The following is a 22,289-nucleotide window of genomic DNA, read 5'->3' as shown; positions in this document are numbered from 1 at the left end:
GTGGCCTAGCCAGTCTCCAGATCTCAACCCCATAGAAAATCTTTGGAGGGAGTTGAAAGTCCGTGTTGCCCAGCGACAGCCCCAAAACATCACTGCTCTAGAGGAGATCTGCATGGAGGAATGGGCCAAAATACCAGCAACAGTGTGTGAAAACCTTGTGAAGACTTACAGAAAACGTTTGACCTGTGTCATTGCCAACAAAGGGTATATAACAAAGTATTGAGAAACTTTTGTTATTGACCAAATACTTATTTTCCACCATAATTTGCAAATAAATTCATTAAAAATCCTACAATGTGATTTTCTGGATTTTTTTTTCCTCATTTTGTCTTTCATAGTTGACGTGTACCTATGATGAAAATTACAGGCCTCTCTCATCTTTTTAAGTGGGAGAACTTGCACAATTGGTGGCTGACTAAATACTTTTTCCCCCCACTGTATATATAAATAAACGGTGGATTGGAAGTGATGCAGACAATTACATTGATGGAAGTTACAATCTATCTGCAATATTAAGCTGATCTACCCTATAAAAAATATGTTAAAAAAACGTGCCACAATAGTAATTAAATTACTGGTATTTTTATGTGCTGTTGAAACTAACACAACTAAAAACACACATGTAAATGGGAGATATCTTTTACCTCACTGGTTAGAGGACAACCTGCAGAAGACAGTCAGCTACATTTTGGAGTGATGCATTTCAATGTAGGGGTCCCCAAAACTAAGAAAATCGCAACACTTATTATATATTGAAATCAATTGCGCGAGAGGGGGGAGATGAGGTTGCACGTCCTGTTAAACCTAATAGCTCAAAAACCACACGGAATCTGGGAATAATGTGTACATCACTGGTCAGAGGACAATTTGTAGAAAACAGCTCGCTACATTTTGAAGTGTTGCATTTTGATTAAAGTGGGTCGCCAACGGGGTAAGTGTAACGCAACACTTTCAATGTTAAAGACGTTCTACATTGTGACATTATTTCATTGATATCATGAAACAACTCCTTCATGTATGAATTTTCTGATGTTTAATCAGAGATATTTTATAAGAGAATCTCTTGTCACATTGATCACAGCTATGAGGTTTCTCTCCTGTGTGTGTTCTCTGGTGTGATTTTAAACATCCTGCTGAAACAAAACTCTTTCCACAGTCAGAGCAGTGGAAAGGTTTCTCTCCGGTGTGTGTTCTCTGATGTATTTTAAGACCACTAGCTGTAAAAAAACTCTTCAAACATTGATTACAGCGATAAGGTTTCTCTCCTGTGTGTGTTCTCTGGTGTATAGTCAGCGGCCTAGATCCAGTAAAACTCTTCCCACATTGACCACAGCTATAAGGTCTCTCTCCTGTGTGTGTTCTCTGGTGTACTATCAGGCTGTTTGAGTGACTAAAACTCTTCCCACATTGATCACAGCTATAAGGTCTCTCTCCTGTGTGTGTTCTCTGGTGTGATTTCAGGCTGTTTGAGTGACTAAAACTCTTCCCACATTGATCACAGCTATAAGGTTTTTCTCCTGTATGGATTCTCTGATGTATTTTGAGGGTTGCTAAACAGGTGCATCTCTTCCCACATTCAGAGCAGCAGTGAGATTTCTCTCCTGTGTGTGTTCTCTGGTGTGATTTTAAACATCCTGATGAAACAAAACTCTTTCCACAGTCAGAGCAGTGGAAAGGTTTCTCTCCGGTGTGTGTTCTCTGATGTATTTTAAGATGGCTAGCTTTTAAAAAACTCTTCAAACATTGATTACAGCTATAAGATTTCTCTCCTGTGTGTGTTCTCTGGTGTGATTTTAAACATCCTGATGTAACAAATCTCTTTCCACAGTCAGAGCAGTGGAAAGGTTTCTCTCCGGTGTGTGTTCTCTGATGTATTTTAAGATGGCTAGGTTTAAAAAAACTCTTCCCACATTGATCACAGCTGTAAGGTTTCTCTCTAGTGTGATGTCTCTGGTGTGCTTTTAGTAACTCTGAGCTTGAGTAACTCTTCCCACAGTCAGAGCAATGGTGAGGTTTCTTCCCTGTGGGTCTCTGCTGGTGTTTCTTGAGGTGTTCTGATGTGGAGAGACTCTTCTCTGCCTTGTCAGCTTCAAGATGTTGTTGTGGCTCCCCAGAGGATCCACGATAGTCACGTCTCCCTCCTGTGTGAACAACAAAATCAGACAGATGGTTAAAGGTCCACAACAGCAGAAATCCAGTTTATTTGAGCTAAAAGGTGATGACCATTATGTTGTACAACAATTTGTTTGGATGATTCTAGACAAAAAAATCAGTTCTTAAAGTTGCTGAAACCCTAAGCAGTTTGCCAGACGACTTTTGGTCACCAATATAAGCCCCTTTCTGTGTTTGCAAAAATGGCTGCATTAAGATCTGTGTCGGTTTCACAATTTCACCACCGTGGGGGAAAACTCAGGGGAGTTCTGGTAGGCTGCCAATTTCACCACCGTGAGGGAAAACTCAGGGGAGTTCTGGTAGGCTGCCAATTTCACCACCGTGGGGGAAAACTCAGGGGAGTTCTGGTAGGCTGCCAATTTCACCACCGTGGGGGAAAACTCAGGGGAGTTCTCGTAGGCTGCCAGCAAAAATAGCCTCCATTTACAGGTTGCTTATGATTGCATTTCCCACTACTTTTGGATTATAATTGTAAGACTCATTTGAATGTCCTGCTTAATATAATGTTTGTGCCATCGTCTCAAATCAACTGCTTTATACTTTAAAAAACACTTCAACTTCAACCAGTAAAATGCTCTTTGGCTAGCTTTGCTACCAGCCTGTTAATGAGCGTTAGCATTCAAGCTAACAAGAGCTGCATTCAAAATACAAACTATTAACAGTATTACATTGTCTACCGTTGCTATTAAATATTTTATTAACTTCAAGTACTAAAGGTAGTAGATTACAATTAGGGAAAACCTAAAACCCAAAGACAAAAACAATATCTAGACCTAGGGCCTATATCATCAGATCCTCTGAGGAACTTTGGTTGAACAAATTAACCCCTTTGGGGCTGGACATTTAATGAACTACACGGCAGGACCTGGTCAATGACCTGAAGAGAGCTGGGACCACAGTCTCAAAGAAAACCATTAGTAACACACTACGCCGTCATGGATTAAAATCCTGCAGCGCACGCAAGGTCCCCCTGCTCAAGCCAGCGCATGTCCAGGCCCGTCTGAAGTTTGCCAATGACCATCTGGATGATCCAGAGGAGGAATGGGAGAAGGTCATGTGGTCTGATGAGACAAAATAGAGCTTTTTGGTCTAAACTCCACTCGCCGTGTTTGGAGGAAGAAGAAGGATGAGTACAACCCCAAGAACACCATCCCAACCGTGAAGCATGGAGGTGGAAAAATCCTTCTTTGGGGATGCTTTTCTGCAAAGGGGACAGAACGACTGCACCGTATTGAGGGGAGGATGGAAGGGGCCATGTATCGCGAGATCTTGGCCAACAACCTCCTTCCCTCAGTAAGAGCATTGAAGATGGGTCGTGGCTGGGTCTTCCAGCATGACAACGACCCAAAACACACAGCCAGGGCAACTAAGGAGTGGCTCAGTAAGAAGCATCTCAAGGTCCTGGAGTGGCCTAGCCAGTCTCCAGACCTGAACCCAATACAAAATCTTTGGAGGGAGCTGAAAGTCCGTATTGCCCAGCGACAGCCCCGAAACCTGAAGGATCTGGAGAAGGTCTGTATGGAGGAGTGGGCCAAAATCCCTGCTGCAGTGTGTGCAAACCTGGTCAAGACCTACAGGAAACGTATGATCTCTGTAATTGCAAACAAAGGTTTCTGTACCAAATATTAAGTTCTGCTTTTCTGATGTATCAAATACTTATGTCATGCAATAAAAAGCAAATTAATTACTTAAAAATCATACAATGTGATTTTCTGGATTTTTGTTTTAGATTCCGTCTCTCACAGTTGAAGTGTACCTATGATAAAAATTACAGACCACTGTATAACATTCTATTGGTTGCAAGAATTGTATATAATAATTTAAATTTAACAATTCTACGTTTTGAATCCGGCGTCGTTTTGCATGTCAGTTCATACACCATGTGCCATGGAATGGAAAATGTCTTCCCAACTATTTTGCATCTATACGGCACAGCTGTCAATTGGTATGTCCTTGAAACTGGTATAAAAAAAATGTATCAACATTTTCTTTAACCAATTTTGGTCTTTAATGCAGGGCCGACAGACAAGTTCCTTACCTATTCCCCCTTCCATTTTTGCGGTAATGCTGCAATTAGTTGGTTGTAATTGTGGGTAGAGCAGACATTTCCATATATTTTTGTTAGCTGCATGTGTGACATACAGTGAGGGAAAAAAATATTTGATCCCCTGCTGATTTTGTACGTTTGCCCACTGACAAAGAACGGTGAGGAATCAGCCCAGAACTACACGGGAGGATCTTGTCAATGATCTCAAGGCAGCTGGGACCGTAGTCACCAAGAAAACAATTGGTAACACACTACGCCGTGAAGGACTGAAATCCTGCAGCGCCCGCAAGGTCCCCCTGCTCAAGAAAGCACATATACAGGGCGGTCTGAAGTTTGCCAATGAACATCTGAATGATTCAGAGGAGAACTGGGTGAAAGTGTTGTGGTCAGATGAGACCAAAATCGAGCTCTTTGGCATCAACTCAACTCGCCGTGTTTGGAGGAGGAGGAATGCTGCCTATGACCCCAAGAACACCATCCCCACCGTCAAACATGGAGGTGGAAACATCATGCTTTGGGGGTGTTTTTCTACTAAGGGGACAGGACAACTTCACCACATCAAAGGGACGATGGACGGGGCCATGTACCGTCAAATCTTGGGTGAGAACCTCCTTCCCTCAGCCAGGGCATTGAAAATGGGTCGTGGATGGGTATTCCAGCATGACAATGACCCAAAACACACGGCCAAGGCAACAAAGGAGTGGCTCAAGAAGAAGCACATTAAGGTCCTGGAGTGGCCTAGCCAGTCTCCAGACCTTAATCCCATAGAAAATCTGTGGAGGGAGCTGAAGGTTCGAGTTGCCAAACGTCAGCCTCGAAACCTTAATGACTTGGAGAAGATCTGCAAAGAGGAGTGGAACAAAATCACTCCTGATATGTGTGCAAACCTGGTGTCCAACTATAAGAAACGTCTGACCTCTGTGATTGCCAACAAGGGTTTTGCCACCAAGTACTAAGTCATGTTTTGCAGAGGGGTCAAATACTTTTTTCCCTCATTAAAATGCAAATCAATCTATAACATTTTTGACATGCGTTTTTCTGGATTTTTGTTGTTGTTATTCTGTCTCTCACTGTTCAAATAAACCTACCATTAAAATGATAGACTGATCAAGTCTTTGTCAGTGGGCAAACGTACAAAATCAGCAGGGGATCAAATACTTTTTTCACTCACTGTAACTCCACCAGTCCTATTTATGATGTCATTTACAAAGATTATAGCTTTTTAAACATTTTATCGAAAAATACCGTTTTTTTTATCAATTAGTATATTTGAGATTTACCACAATATTTGTTGTATTATTTGTTCAGTCCTTTCTGGTAGATTAAACTGAAATTGCAACCAACTTTCTATGGCTTGTTTTAAAAATAACTATATTTTGGAGATGATTTCGTTTTTCAAATAATGGCCTTTTTCTGAATAAAGGGAAAAAGGCCATTCTTGAACATAGGGTGAGACATTCTTACTAATCAGCTAGAGAACCAGTTCGGATTTAAGTATAACTTTTGTATGACTGATGCCTTTAGTGAGAGGTCTAATGCTTTAATATTTAATAATTTCTGCCCTCTGAATTCAAATTCATTATATAAATAGGCCCTTTATAATTTTGTCTGTCTTGCCATTCCAAATAAAATTGAATATTTTTTGCTCATATAATTTCTTTAAAAACAGGTCGCTAGGTGTTGGCAAAACCATAAGCAAATAGGTAAACTGAGATATGACAAAAGAGTTAATCAGGGTGATTTTTCCACAAATAGACAGGTATTTTCCTTTGCATGGTAGCAAGATCTTATCTATTTTTGATAACTATCTATTAAAATGTGAGATCATTTATTTATTTCGGGATACGTATACCGAGTATGTCCACATCCCCATCAGACCATTTTATTGGTAAACTACAAGGTAATGTAAAAGTTGTATTTTTTAGTGATCCAATACGTAATATAGTACACTTATCATAATTTGGTTAGAAAAAGTGTCTAGATCCTCTATGAGGCTGTGGATTGATCCTAATTTGTGGATTTTAAAGAAAACATTAAAATCATCAGCGTACAATGACACCTTTGTTTTTAAGCCCTGGATTTCTAATCCCTTAATATTATTGTTGGATCTGATTTTAACAGCTAACATTTCAATGGGCATAATAAATAGATATGCCGATAATGGACAACCTTGTTTTACTCCTCTTGACAGTTTAATACTTTCTGAGAAGTAACCATTATTGACTATTTTACACCTAGGGTTACTATAACTTTAACCCATTTTATAAGAGATTCTCCAAAATTGAAATATTCCAGGCATTTATATATAAACTCCAGTCGTACTTTATCAAAGGCCTTTTCAAAGTCAGCTATGAATACCAGGGCTGGTTTCCCTGATTTTTCATAGTCTTCTATCGTTTCCAGTACTTGTCTTACAGTGGGGGAAAAAAGTATTTAGTCAGCCACCAATTGTGCAAGTTCTCCCACTTAAAAAGATGAGAGAGGCCTGTAATTTTCATCATAGGTACACGTCAACTATGACAGACAAATTGAGAAAAAAAATTCCAGAAAATCACATTGTAGGATTTTTTATGAATTTATTTGCAAATTATGGTGGAAAATAAGTATTTGGTCACCTACAAACAAGCACGATTTCTGGCTCTCACAGACCTGTAACTTCTTCTTTAAGAGACTCCTCTGTCCTCCACTCGTTACCTGTATTAATGGCATCTGTTTGAACTTGTTATCAGTATAAAAGACACCTGTCCACAACCTCAAACAGTCACACTCCAAACTCCACTATGGCCAAGACCAAAGAGCTGTCAAAGGACACTAGAAACAAAATTGTAGACCTGCACCAGGCTGGGAAGACAAAATCTGCAATAGGTAAGCAGCTTGGTTTGAAGAAATCAACTGTGGGAGCAATTATTAGGAAATGGAAGACATACAAGACCACTGATAATCTCCCTCGATCTGGGGCTCCACGCAAGATCTCACCCCGTGGGGTCAAAATGATCACAAGAACGGTGAGCAAAAATCCCAGAAGCACATGGGGGGACCTAGTGAATGACCTGCAGAGAGCTGGGACCAAAGTAACAAAGCCTACCATCAGTAACACACTACGCCACCAGGGACTTAAATCCTGCAGTGCCAGACGTGTCCCCCTGCTTAAACCAGTACATGTCCAGGCCCGTCTGAAGTTTGCTAGAGTGCATTTGGATGATCCAGAAGAGGATTGGGAGAATGTCATATGGTCAGATGAAACCAAAATATAACTTTTTGGTAAAAACTCAACTCGTCGTGTTTGGAGGACAAAGAATGCTGAGTTGCATCCAAAGAACACCATACCTACTGTGAAGCATGGGGGTGGAAACATCATGCTTTGGGTCTGTTTATCTGCAAAGGGACCAGGACGACTGATCCGTGTAAAGGAAAGAATGAATGGGGCCATGTATCGTGAGATTTTGAGTGAAAACCTCCTTCCATCAGCAAGGGCATTGAAGATGAAACGTGGCTGGGTCTTTTAGCATGACAATGATCCCAAACACACCGCCCGGGCAACGAAGGAGTGGCTTCGTAAGAAGCATTTCAAGGTCCTGGAGTGGCCTAGCCAGTCTCCAGATCTCAACCCCATAGAAAATCTTTGGAGGGAGTTGAAAGTCCGTGTTGCCCAGCGACAGCCCCAAAACATCACTGCTCTAGAGGAGATCTGCATGGAGGAATGGGCCAAAATACCAGCAACAGTGTGTGAAAACCTTGTGAAGACTTACAGAAAACGTTTGACCTGTGTCATTGCCAACAAAGGGTATATAACAAAGTATTGAGAAACTTTTGTTATTGACCAAATACTTATTTTCCACCATAATTTGCAAATAAATTCATAAAAAATCCTACAATGTGATTTTCTGGATTTTTTTTCCCTCATTTTGTCTGTCATAGTTGACGTGTACCTATGATGAAAATTACAGGCCTCTCATCTTTTTAAGTGGGAGAACTTGCACAATTGGTGGCTGACTAAATACTTTTTTTCCCCACTGTATATTATCTCCAATGTAACGTCCATGTAAAAAACCTGTCTGATTAGGATGAATAATAGCCGACAATACCTTTTTCATTCTATGCGCTAATCATTTTGCTAGAATTTTTTGCATCACAACACTGAAGTGTAAAAGGCCTCCAATTTTTTTAATGGACCTTTATATTTACTACTTGTGTCCTGTTTCAGTAATAATGAAATCAGACCTTCTTGTTGAGTGTCCGATAATCTACCATTTATATTGGAGTGGTTAAAACATGCTAATAACGGTCCTCTGAGTATATCAAAAAAGGTTTGGTATACCTCCACTGGTATGCCATCCAGCCCAGGAGTTTTCCCGTACTTAAAGGCTTTAATTGCATCAAGAAGTTCCTCCTCTGTAATATGGCCTTCACATGAGTCTTTCTGTACAGCTGTTAATTTTACATTATTAATAGAAAAGAAATCCATACAATTAGCTTTGGTTAGTGGAGATGGAGGAGACTGAAACGAAAACATATGCTTAAAGTACTTTGCTTCCTCTTTCAAAATATCGTTTGGTGAATCATGGGTGACTCCATCATTTGCAACAAGTTTCAGTAAATCCTTTTTGGTAGCATTTCTATGTTGATGATGGCAAAATAATTTGATGCATTTTTCCCCATATTCCATCCAGTTCATTTAATTTTAATAATATATTACACTGGATCTTTCTTGAGTAAGTTCCTCCATTTCTTTTTGTTTTTCCTCTAACTTATCCTGAGCCTCTTTGGTACAGTTTTTATTGCTATCTATCTGTACTGTTAGTCCTTCCATTTCCTTTGTTAATATGGAGTCTTTTGACCTAAATTGCTTTAGTTTTAGAGATGAGTACTGAATTGCATGACCTCTAAACGCACATTTAAAAGTGTCCCACACAATTAAGGGGATCTGCTGTACCTATGTCATGTCGGAAAAATTAAGTTATAAATTCCTCTGTCCTAGTTAAAAACAAATTATCATCCAATAGGCTTTGATTAAATTCCAATACCATTGCCCACGTGGAAATTCAGTAAGGGTAATGTATATGCCAATTATATGATGGTCCGACCAAATTCTGTCCCCATCAACACTTTTTAAACTTTTGGTGCCAGCGAGAATGAGATACGAAAGTAGTGAAGACGACTAGCTTGATTGAGTCTCACTGGGTCAGGATATTTAAGCCTCCATATATCCCTAGCAAGTTGTGGGATACACACACACACACACACACACACACACACACACACACACACACACACACTCATTAACACTCAACCCCTTTCCCCCACAAACAACCATAAACTCAGATGCTCAACAGATGTTCACATCCCAGAGCCCAACTCAAGAAAGGACTTGATTTACAAATGCATATACAGTTGCAGCTGTAGGAGAAGGCAATGCAAAATTGAGTAAAAAATGGCAGAAACAGGGAGATTTGATGAACCATTGTCAAGTCCTAGGTGATGGAGATCAGATCCACCCCCTTCCCCTGAAACACACACCCACTAGTCCCCTGTTGTGACCATTTCCCCCAGCATCTCTGTCCAGTCAGACCTTTGACGGGCCTTGAGTATCTTACGCCGGGTGGACACTACACGACTTTCAAAATCCTATTAACCTCATTAACGTTTTCAAATCAGACATTCATCCTTACCAAACATTTTGAATTGAATAACATTGCTTGAGAACTTCAAAGCTGTAACGATTTCACACTGGCTTTGGTTAAAGGCATGTACACCTCATAACCGTTACGCAAAGATGTCTGAACTTCTTGACGAGGTCGCTAGGTTTTGGGTTACGGTTGCTACAATAGCTTTCTCTATGAATTTGAGAGTGGTTACATTTCTCCAGCCGCCATCCCACAGCTGTTTACCAAACCAAGTCTCAGGGCAGCCATTTTGTTGCTGTTTAAAAACCTAGGTTGTCCCTTTAAAAAAAGCCACTCATCAATCAATCAACCAATCTGCAGTTCAAACAATAACAAAGCTGTCATTCCACCACTGTTTTGGTAATAAGATGATGGATGGGACTGGAGAAATGTAACTACTCTCAAAATCATAGACACACCTAGGGTAGGTAAGGCTAAGGGTAGGTAACAACACATCTGCCACACTGATCCTCAACACGGGGGCCCCTCAGGGGTGCGTGCTCAGTCCCCCCCTGTACTCCCTGTTCACCCATGACTGCATGGCCAGGCACGACTCCAACACCATCATTAAGTTTGCCGACGACACAACAGTGGTAGGCCTGATCACCGACAACGATGAGACAGCCTATAGGGAGGAGGTCAGAGACCTGGCCATGTGGTGCCAGGATAACAACCTCTCCCTCAACGTGACCAAGACAAAGGAGATGATTGTGGACTACAGGGAAAAAAAAGAGGACTGAGCACGCCCCCATTCTCATCGACGGGGCTGTAGTGGAACAGGTTGAGAGCTTCAAGTTCCTTGGTGTCCACATCACCAACGAACTATCATGGTCCAAACACACCAAGACAGTCATGAAGAGCGCACGACAAAGCCTATTCCCCCTCAGGAGACTGAAAAGATTTGGCATGGGTCCTCAGATCCTCAAAAAATTATACAGCTGCACCATCGAGAGCATCCTGACTGGTTGCATCACCGCCTGGTATGGCAACTGCTTGGCCTCCGACCGCAAGGCACTACAGAGGGTAGTGCGTACGGCCCAGTACATCACTGGGGCCAAGCTTCCTGCCATCCAGGACCTCTATACCAGGCGGTGTCAGAGGAAGGCCCTCAAAATTGTCAAAGACTCCAGCAACCCTAGTCATAGACTGTTCTCTCTGCTACCGCACGGCAAGCGGTACCGGAGTGCCAAGTCTAGGTCCAAAATACTTCTCAACAGCTTCTACCCCCAAGCCATAAGACTCCTGAACAGCTAATCATGGCTACCCGGACTATTTGCACCGGTACCCCCCTGTACATATAGCCTCCCTACTGTTATTTTATTTGACTTCTGCTCTTTTTTTCTCAACACTTTTTTAGTTGTTGTTTTATTTTACTTTTTTATTAAAAATAAATGCACTGTTGGTTAAGGGCTGTAAGTAAGCATTTCACTGTAATGTCTGCACCTGTTGTATTCGGCGCATGTGGCCAATAAAATTAGATTCGATTTGATTTGAAACCTATGGATGCAAGGATTGACCATCCATGATATCACCATTATAGTTTTAACCATGTTGAGGCGATACAGTGTTGGTTTACATTTACATTGTTTCTAAACATTGGAGTAAAAAAAGCTTACTTTAGGTTCTGATGGGAGTACAACAGTTGAACTAAGCTCATGAGGCATGTGTTATATTCTTCAAGAATCAATGGCTATATATAAATAATTTAAAAGTCCAAATATGGATGTAGCAACTACAGATTTCACCTTTAACACCACACATCAGTTCAACAACTGCAGAGTTTGTGCCTCTGTTCTTAAGACAGTACTTACTAGTGTTAATCAGGGCCCGGTTTCTCAAAACCATCTTACTGCTAAGTTCATCATTAGAACCATTGGATGCCTTAAGATGCCTTTGGGAAACCGGAACCAGATATCCAGTTTCCTCCTCTTCTTCCTCCTCCTTTTTCGATGTGACAGTCATCTCCTCCTCCTCCTCTTTCACTCCAAAAACGGGAGCCTCCTCCTCTTTCACTGTAACATCCTCCTCCTCTTTCACTCTGAACGCGTCTTCCTCTTCTTTCACTGTAACATCCTCCTCCTCTTTCACTCTGAACGCGTCTTCCTCTTCTTTCACTGCAACATCTTTCTCTTCTTCTTTCACGGTAACATCCTCCTCCTCTTTCACTCTGAACGCGTCTTCCTCTTCTTTCACTGCAACATCTTTCTCTTCTTCTTTCACGGTAACAGCCTCACCCTCTACTTGTTTTTGTATTGTAACATCCTCCTCTTTCACTCTGAACGCGTCTTCCTCTTCTTTCACTGTAACATCCTCCTCTTTCACTCTGAACGCGTCTTCCTCTTCTTTTACTGTAACATCCTCCTCCTCTTTCACTCTGAACGCGTCTTCCTCTTCTTTCACTGTAACATCCTCCTCTTCTTTCACTCTGAACGCGTCTTCCTCTTCTTTCACGGTAACGTCTTTCTCTTCTTCTTTCACGGTAACAGCCTCACCCTCTACCTGTTTTTGTATTGTAACATCCTCCTCTTCCTCCTCCTCTTTCACTAGAGCTTCTTTCTCCGTCCAGCAGACCTCATCTTCTTTAGCAGGAGGAGAGTAGCTTAGTGAGCTCATGGTCGGGGATGTTAGCTAGCTAGGCTAGTGCTAACTTAACCAGCCAGCTAGCTGACCAATAACAACAACACCGTAAATATGAAATTAAATGGGATAACTAACTAGACGACAGAAGTGGGTTGAAAACACAGTGGCTAATATACACGAAAGCGTCTAAAGAGCTTTATTGGTTCGGCTATTTTGTCTAGCAAGCTACCGAGGTGTCTGACTAACTGTTGCTGCTGTTGAAAGAAGCGTCCCGTCCACTAGATTATACGTCACACTAGCAGCATAGCCTTAAAGTGCCACATCGCCATCTGCTGACTGGAGTGGGTAAAATATCACAGTAAAATATTATGATGACTATAACATTTGTTGTCACCTTCAATTCTTGCACATTTCCTCATAAAAAGTATGTATTTTCCGAACTCCTAAACTTGGAACCAATCAGAGGTCCCGTACATATCCCTCGTGATGAAGGCAGCCAATGGCCTGCTTCTGTCTATGATGTAACTACAGCCTCTTGTGAAAACTGCTGTTTGATGAAGAGAAACAGATATATCTAGCTCCCGAAGACTGAAATAAGATAAATATGTTTTCGAGTGTACTTGAAATATCCAGCATGCAATACGAATTGTCTTGATAGAATGAAGAGGTAACTCCATGGACCATTTATCAAATGTATTGAAAGCTAGCCAATGTTACAGTTTGAATAGCCTAGCCAGCTACTGTAAATGTCAATGTGTGTTTCATTATCTAGTGCTCTCTCTGTCAAGTGAATTGAATTTGAATCATGTTTTGTCATGATAATATTTCTCATTTCAAGTAACTAGCTGCAGGCTTAAAGAAACATTCCAATCATATACTTTGCACAGAAACCCAAATAAAAGCATGTATATAGAAAGAAGTGTGTGTGTCATGTCTGCTAGAATGGAGGTTTAGAAACGACAGCAGCATATTAACCAGTACATATGGCATAGCCTACACATATAGTATACCTTGCAGTACAATCTACTCTAAAAACAGTTGTACAATGTGCTGTGCAATAAGATACCCAGAGTTTGATTTCTAAACCAGATGAGTTCTCAAATAGCAGCTGACCAATACCATGGTGGGCATAATGTTGGATGCATTGGAATATAAGACATGGAGACTGATAAAGAGCCTGTAGGATTATAGAAAAAACTGTTGGGAAATGAATGTTTGAATTTCAAATACTAAATGTTCAGTGAATGTGAGTATATTTAGGTGGTTTTCATGATTCACTTTCCTACTAACCTTCTAAAAGTCGACGGTGCCAAAATATTGCCGATCCATTCATTATTCTACTAACTATGAACGAGACATGTTTTCCATAATGTACGTTTCATACATATACATTTGAACAAAGAACACCATCACAAAAACTGTTTCACCATTTATTTAACGATTAAAGAGCAGCCAGTTTCTGCTCTGCTTGCTTTTACAACTCAGAAAAATAACGCAACAAACTGACAGCAGCTGCCTCTGTTTAACTCTCCCGTGCAGTCCTAAATCCAGCCATCTGAAAACTCCAAACAGCTCTCAGGCGCCCGCATGGTACTAAAGCACACCGTTGGCGCAATTTCAGTATGTGGGAGGAACACCCCCCTGTCTCCAGTGAAAGTTGCGCCCCTTCAAAATAGCACTTTTAGGTGCTGCTCAAATAAATCATGCCTTTCCGAGAGCACCGTTTATTTTTCAACTGGAAGCAATGAATCCATGACAACACAATCATAAACAACAGAGTAGGTTGATAAGTCCTTAGTTTATGAGTTATGCTCAGGTAAAACTATTTGGCTAATCTATACTTCCATAATTCCAAATCCTATTCTTGAAGACTGGAAATCTGACAGACAGTTTTTTCTGTAGGCCTAAAGATATAACCTAATCGTATTATTATCTGTAGTAGAAAGCAATGGGTTAGAAGAAGCCTACATAACAAACTCATAAAGTTAAATGCAACATCTAATATGGCCAGCTATGTAAACTCTAACATTGATTTATCCTGCAATAGATGTTCAATTGGTAATATTAAATGTGTCTTCTTCTAATGCCTCTTAAGCAGGTTGACGTTTATTGTGATGAGTTGGGGCGGCACACATTTGGCCCAGCGTCGTCCAGGGTAGGGGAGGGAATGGCCGGCAGGGATGTAGCTCAGTTGGTAGTGCATGGCATTTGCAACGCCAGGGTTGTGGGTTCGATTCCAGTATAAAAAAATATTTAAATGTATGCACTCACTAACTGTGAGTCGCTTTGGATAAGAGCGTCTGCTAAATGACTAAAATGTAAATGTAAATGAGTCTTGTCCTGGAAGAAGAACTGAGGGATTTCCGCTACATGGGCCTGCAGCAGTCAAAACATTGCTATATTGTAAAAAAATAATGGAAAAAAAAATTCAAGGTTGGGGTTAGGCATTATGGTTAGTATAGCATAGCATTATGGTTAGCATAGCATAATGGTTAGCATAGCATTATGGTTAGCATAGCATTATGGTTAGCATAGCATTATGGTTAGCAGTGTGGTTAAGGTTGGGGTTTAGCATTATGGTTAGCATAGCATAGCATTGTGGTTAGCATAGCATAGCATTATGGTTAGCATAGCATAGCATTATGGTTAGCAGTGTGGTTAAGGTTGGGGTTTAGCATTATTGTTAGCATAGCATAGCATTATGGTTAGCAGTGTGGTTAAAGTTAGGTTTAAAATCAGATTTTATGAGCACTAACCTATGCTCTTAAGGGGAAAGTAATCTAAAAGCAACTGAAAGTAATGAGATTACGTTACTGAGTTTGGGGAATCCAACAGTTACAGTACTGATGACACTTTTGGACAGGTAACTAGTAACTGTAAAGACTCCATTTAGAAAGTAACCTACCCAACCCTGGATCCAGTATATAGGTCTCTCCATGGGTGGGAGATGGATATTTAAGCTGATCAACACTCTCTTTATATGACTGACTGGTTGACTGATTGGTCCATTCATCCTTCCATCCCTCCTCAGCCAGAGAGGTGAGAGGTCACACATGGTTTAGATGGTAAATATTTATGTCCCCTTAGCAGTTCATCACGTGAGCAAAAGGGAACATGTTCCATCATCTATGTTAACTTACATTAGTGCAAATTGTCCATTGATATTTGTGTGATTTCTCTCCCCTTTTGGCTGTATGAAAGTTAATATCCCCTCAGGCACACACATTTGTTATTTTATAGTATGAAGGTCATTTGTGTAGAATGTACTTTTCCCCACTCATTCACCCCAACTCTTTACATTGCTTATGCATATTCGGTGGCCTGACTGATTGGACAAAACCGAGAGTAGATTGGACGTCAACGGCAGAGGCATGGAATAATTACAAATGTATCTTTTGTCAGGCTGAATGTTTGAAACATGAGTAGGTGATTTGAGTCATGCTTATTTAGTTGTGGAATAAAGACAATTAGCACTTGAATGTTGTCAAGAAAAACTGGAGTGATGTAAGATCGTTAATAAAATTGTTCATAGACCAATTTTTTATACTGCGTCCACGTGTAAGCTGCAAGTACGTTGAAAGTAAGTTGTTTTCAAGTTGTCTCTTCAACTTTCAACCAAAACTGAACTTAGATTGGACGTCGGGGATAGTCTTTGCTAGGTCACACAGTTTTAACGTGTGCGAATCAATAACCAATATCCAGAAACAGTTTGGGATATATTGAAAACATAAAATGTACTTTTTATGTATTAAATGTCAGGAATTGTGAAAAACTGAGTTTAAATGGATTTGGCTAAGGTGTATGTAAACTTCAGACTTCAACTGTATATTGAAAACCTAAACATTAAATGTACTATCAACACAAACATGTGCCACAATAGTAATCATAGTACTTGTATTTATTCAAACAACCACCTTATTAACTGCACAAGCACCAAAAACACTGTTGTTTTGACAAGTGGCAATAAATCACTGATATCCATTAGGGGGGGAAATCAGCTGCTGTTGAAACTAACACAACTAAAAACCACATGGAAATGGGAGATATCTTTTACCTCACTGGTTAGAGGACAACCTGGTGTATAACAACTCTTTTTGTTAATCATTTTTTATTCATCACATGAACTCTTTCAATTCAGAGACTGGATTTTTCCACCTGTTGAGGATAATATCCATATCACGCTGAAATCAATAGAACAGGTGGAAAACGTTTAGGGTTCTACATTGTGACATTATTAATTATCTACACCCTACCTAATAACGTGTTCCATCATCTATGTTCATTTTTGTTCAGTGCAGAACGTACACTCCCCAATCATTCACCCCATCTTTTAACATTGCTTATGCAGATTTGGTGGCCTGACTGCGCCCAGACTGTCAAACTCCGAACACAACGCCCATCCTGGCAGATCTAAACCTAATTCGAGCACATTGTGACTTTTGTGCATCCAGACCTAATGCAGCTTGATCGGATGACAGAAGTCACATTTAAGTGCCGGGTGTAACTGAGGCCGTAGATGCTCCATATCCTATTACTTTGAGGGTTTTATATAATATGACTAAATGTGTTTCTTTTCTGTGTTGGAGGGGCAGTCAAGAAATGGAACGGCAAGGCCACAGAACATGACATATGCAGAGCTGTGGGAGACCACCTCAAGCATGCCCCTGGTAGAGCCGGGGGTGGTGTTAACCAAGGCCACCACGCCTTCAGCAGGCTTGAAAAGTGGGATTGATCTGTTTGATCCATTTGTTTGTTTCAGTTTTCAGTAGTTTATTCCTTTGATGTTGTTGATTTCAACATTTTAAATAAAAAAAAGTAAAAAATGCACTGGATTGGTTGAAGTCGGTAATTGGGTTAATTTGTTTTGCAATATGTTAAAATACAATCAAGCTTTATTTATACAGCACATTTCAGACATGGATGCAACACAATGTGCTTCACAGGAAAAAACTAATAAAAACTATGAAAATAAACACTGAAATATTTACTAGACAACAAACATAAGAGAATAAAAAAACTAAAGAATATCAACGAAAGCTAAAAGACTAAAGAGCATCTAATGAAATAACATTGGTTAAAACAGTAAGAATATGATGTAATATCCAGCCCAAAATATAAGCTGGTTTTACTACACTGTTTATAAACAATATAATTGTGCAAAAAATAAATCTGTTAATCACATAAATTATTATGATTACTAAATGTTACATAAAATGCAAATATGATGAAATATCAAAACCAAATGTACACCCCTTTGTTAATATGTATTGGCAATAATTAACTTAAAGGTGAGGCATGGGATAATTAAACATGTATATTTTGTCAGGCTGGATGTTTGAAATATGAGTAGGTGATTTGAGTCATGCTTCTTCAGTAGTGGAATAAAGACAATTAGCACTTAAATGTTGTAAAGAAATATTGGAGTGATGTAAGATTGTTAATAAAACTGATCATAGACCAATTAATGATACTGGGTCTATGTGCATAGACTGCAAGTACGTTGAATTTAAGATGTTTCCAACTTTCACTTTCAACCATAACCAAACATAGATTGGACTTAGGGCATAGTCTTCTTTTCAACGTCTTTTCAATGACATTTTGCTAGGTGGGAAATCCCAATGTCAAAACACAGTTTCAACATGTCCAAATCAATAAGCAATATTCAGAAACAGTTTGTGATATATCGAAAACATAAACATAAAATGTATTATCGACACAAACATGTTCCACAATAGTAATCATAATACATATCCCTCGTAATGAAGGCAGCCAATGGCCTGTTTCTATCTACGATGTAACTCCTTGTGAAAACTGCTGTCTGATGGAGAGAAACAGAAATATCTAGCTCCCAAAGACTGAAATAAGATAAATATAATGTTTCGAGTGCACTTGAAATATTCAGCATGCAATACGAATTGTCTTGATAGTATGAAGAGGTAACTCCACAGACATTTTATCAAATGTATTGAAAGCTAGTCAATGTTACAGTTTGAATAGCCTAGCCAGCTACTGTAAATGTCAATTTGTGTTTCATTAGCTAGCTATCTCTCTGTCAGTGAATTGAATTTGAATCATGTTTTGTCATGATTATATGTCTCATTTCAAGTAACTAGCTGCAGGCTTAAAGAAACATTCCAATAATATACTTTGCATAGAAACCCAAATAAAAGCATGTATATAGAAAGAAGTGTGTGTATCTTATCTGCTAGAATGGAGGTTTAAAAATGACAGCTACATATTAGCCTGACCCTGCCAGCCGTTCTGTACCTTGTCACACCACCCTGGATTATTGACCTCTGCCTGCCCTGAGACTGCCTGCCGTTCTGTACGTTTTGGACTCTGATCTGGATTACTGATCTCTGCCTGCCCTTGACCTGTTGTTTACCTGCCCCCTGATTTTGCAATAACCTTTTGTTACTTCGACACTGTCAACATCTGAGTCTTCTCCTGGATTGGTTGAAAACTGATACTGAAGTTACATACTATATTGACCAAGATATGTGTTGATTTTGCACCATATTGGTCGGTCATTGGGTTCATTTGTTTTGCAATATGTTCAATTCAAATCAAGCTTTATTTATACAGCACATTTCAGACATTGATGCGACACAATGCGCTTCACAGGAAATAACTAATAAAAACAATGAAAATAAAAACTGAAATATTTACACAACAATCGCAAGGATAAAAAAAACTAAAGAATAACAATAAAAGCTGAAAGACTAAAGAGCATCTAAGGAAATAACATTGGTTAAAACAGTAAGAATATGATGTAATATCCAGCCCAAAGTATAAGCTAGTTTTACTACATTGTAAACAATAGAATTGTGCCAATAAAATTCAGTTAGTCGTATAAATGATTGTGATGACTAAATGTTACATTACATTGAACATTATGAAATATCAAAACCGAAACCCCATTGTTAATATGTATTGGCAATAATTCACTTCCAATAGGGAGTCATGGAATAATTAAAAATGTATCTTTTGTCAGGCTGGATGTTTGAGATATGAGTAGGTGATTTGAGTCATGCTTCTTCATTAGTGGAATAAAGACAATTAGCACTTGAATGTTGTAAAGAAAATACTGGAGTGATGTAAGATTGTTCATAAAATTGTTCATAGACCAATTTTCTATACTGCGTCAATGTTTATAGGCTGCAAGTACGTTGAAATAAGTTATTTTGAAGTCGTTGAAACAACGACCTGAGAAATCTCTTCAGCTTTCACTTTCAACCAAAACCGAACATAGATTGGACCTCGGGCATAGTCGTCTTTTCAACTACATTTTGCAAGGTGGGATACTGCCCAATGTCAAAACACAGTTTTAACGTGTCCAAATCAATAACCATTATGCAGAAACAGTTTGTGATAAATGGAAAACCTAAACATAAAATGTACTATCAACACAAACATGCCACAATAGTAATCATAATACTTGTATTTTTTTTTAAACAACCACCTTATAAACTGCACAAGCACCAAAAACACTGTTGTTTTGACAAGTGGCAATAAATCACTAATATCGATTAGGGGGGAGATCAGGATGTATGTGCTGTTGAAACTAACACAACTAAAAAAACACATGGAAATGGGAGATATCTTTTACCTCACTGGTTAGAGGACAACCTGCAGAAGACAGTCAGCTACAGTGATGCATTTACATTTAGGGGTCCCCAAAACGAAGAGAAACTTAACACTTATTTTGTGTTTATGTTAATCACATAAAAGTACTCGTTTAGGGTTCTACATTGTGAAATTCATTAAAATCCTCCAACTACAATGTTAAAACATTATTTCATTGATATCATGAAACAACTCCATGTATGGACTTGCTGATGTTTAAATCAGAGCTCTTTTACCAGCATTTCTCTTCCCACATTAAGCACAGCAGTAAGATTTCTCTCCTGTGTGTGTTCTCTGGTGTATAGTCAGACAGCTAGATGTAACAAAACTCTTTATCACATTAAGCACAGCTATAAGGTTTCTCTCCAGTGTGTGTTCTCAAATGTACAATGAGGTTGCTTGAGTGAGTAAAACTCTTCCCACATTGATCACAGCTATAAGCTTTCTCTCCTGTGTGTGTTCTCTGGTGTGATTTTAAATATTGGGATGAAACAAAACTCTTTCCACAGTCAGAGCAGTGGTAAGGTTTCTCTCCTGTGTGTGTTCTCTGGTGTATAGTCAGCTGGCTAGATGAAGTAAAACTCTTCCCACATTGATCACAGCTATATGGTTTCTCTCCAGTGTGCGTTCTCAAATGTACCATCAGGTTACTTGAGTGAGCAAAAATCTTCCCACATTGATCACAGCTATAAGGCTTCTCCCCTGTGTGGGTTTTCTGGTGTGATTTTAAATATTGGGATGAAACAAAACTCTTTCCACAGTCAGAGCAGTGGTAAGGTTTTGCTATTGTGTGTCTTCTCTTGTGTGATTTTAAATATTGGGAAGAAACAAAACTCTTTCCACAGTCAGAGCAGTGGTAAGGTGTCTCTCCTGTGTGTTTTCTCTGGTGTATAGTCAGCTGGCTAGATGTAGTAAAACTCTTCCCACATTGATCACAGCTATAAGGTTTCTCTCCTGTATGGATTCTCTGATGTCTATTAAGGTCTGTTGAAGAGGTGAATCTCTTCCCACAGTCAGAGCAGTGGTGAGATTTCTTCCCTGTGGGTTTCCGCTGGTGTTTCTTGAGGTGTTCTGATCTGGAGGGACTCTTCTCTGCCTCCTCAGCTTCATGATGTTGTTGAGGCTCCCCAGAGGATCCACGATAGTCACGTCTCGCTCCTGCGTGAACAACAAAGTCAGACAGATGGTTAAAGGCCAACAACAGCAGAAATCCACTTTTTATTTTTAGCTAAAAGGTGATGCCCATGATGTTGTACAACAATGTATATCTGTAATGAATGTTTAAATGCTTTAAACTTTTTTGACTATTGTCTTAATAACAACTGAGCAACAACAGATATATCTAGGATGTTGAATGGTCCCAGATATTAACAGCAGTTTATTTACAAGTAATAACCTGGTAAATCTAGGATGTTGAATGGTCCCAGATGATGAACAGCAGTTTATTTAGAAGTAATAACCTGGTAATTCTAGGATGTTGATTGGTCCCAGATGGTGAACAGCAGTTTATTTAGAAGTAATAACCTGGTAAATCTAGGATGTTGAATGGTCCCAGATGGTGAACAGCAGTTTATTTAGAAGTAATAACCTGGTAAATCTAGGATGTTGAATGGTCCCAGATGATGAACAGCAGTTTATTTAGAAGTAATAACCTGGTAATTCTAGGATGTTGATTGGTCCCAGATGGTGAACAGCAGTTTATTTAGAAGTAATAACCTGGTAAATCTAGGATGTTGATTGGTCCCAGATGGTGAACATCAGTTGTTTCCCCCCACGGTGGCCGTTGTACTTGTTTATGACGTGACTCTGAGTCATCAGGTTTCCATGGGCTACATGGGGTGTTTTGGTTTCACTCTGGGTTGAGTAGACAAACAGAGAGGGGACAGTCTCTCCTATTTCAGTGGCTGATAATACAGGGGGCGATCCAGGATTGGTTCATCCATTTTAGTTTTAAAACTAATGCTATACTGTATATGGGTCTTTTGTGACATTGGGATCACATTTTCTAAAAACACATTTAAATGCAGTTCCACATGTGAACTTACAGGAATAAAATGCATTACAAACTGTGGGTTCGAGCCCTGAATTCTGATTGGCTGACAGCCGTGGTATATCAGACCACGGGTATGACGAAACCTTTATTTTTACTGCTCTAATTATGTTGGTAACCAGTTCATAACAGCAATAAGGCACCTCGTGGG

At 39.6% G+C, this 22,289-nt stretch overlaps 1 protein-coding gene across 1 annotated transcript in view; it reads right to left on the bottom strand.

The window, feature by feature from the left end:
* Positions 1 to 786: 786 nt before the first annotated feature.
* Positions 787 to 22,289, bottom strand: part of LOC311120526 (uncharacterized protein) — a gene marked incomplete at its 5' end in the record, with an annotated part of 79,098 nt that continues 57,595 nt past the window's right edge. Inside the window, 2 exons of the mRNA XM_084195110.1 lie at positions 787 to 2,106; positions 2,394 to 2,572. Of these exons, the coding sequence (XP_084051236.1) occupies positions 1,012 to 2,106; positions 2,394 to 2,572 (1,274 nt within the window). The 3' untranslated portion in view covers positions 787 to 1,011. The remainder of the gene's footprint in view (positions 2,107 to 2,393; positions 2,573 to 22,289) is intronic.

This window comes from Coregonus lavaretus (assembly GCF_964263955.1).
Source record: "Coregonus lavaretus genome assembly, contig: HAP1_SCAFFOLD_47, whole genome shotgun sequence".
Classification (NCBI taxonomy): domain Eukaryota; kingdom Metazoa; phylum Chordata; class Actinopteri; order Salmoniformes; family Salmonidae; genus Coregonus; species Coregonus lavaretus.
This window is presented reverse-complemented; position numbering and strand designations above follow the sequence as displayed.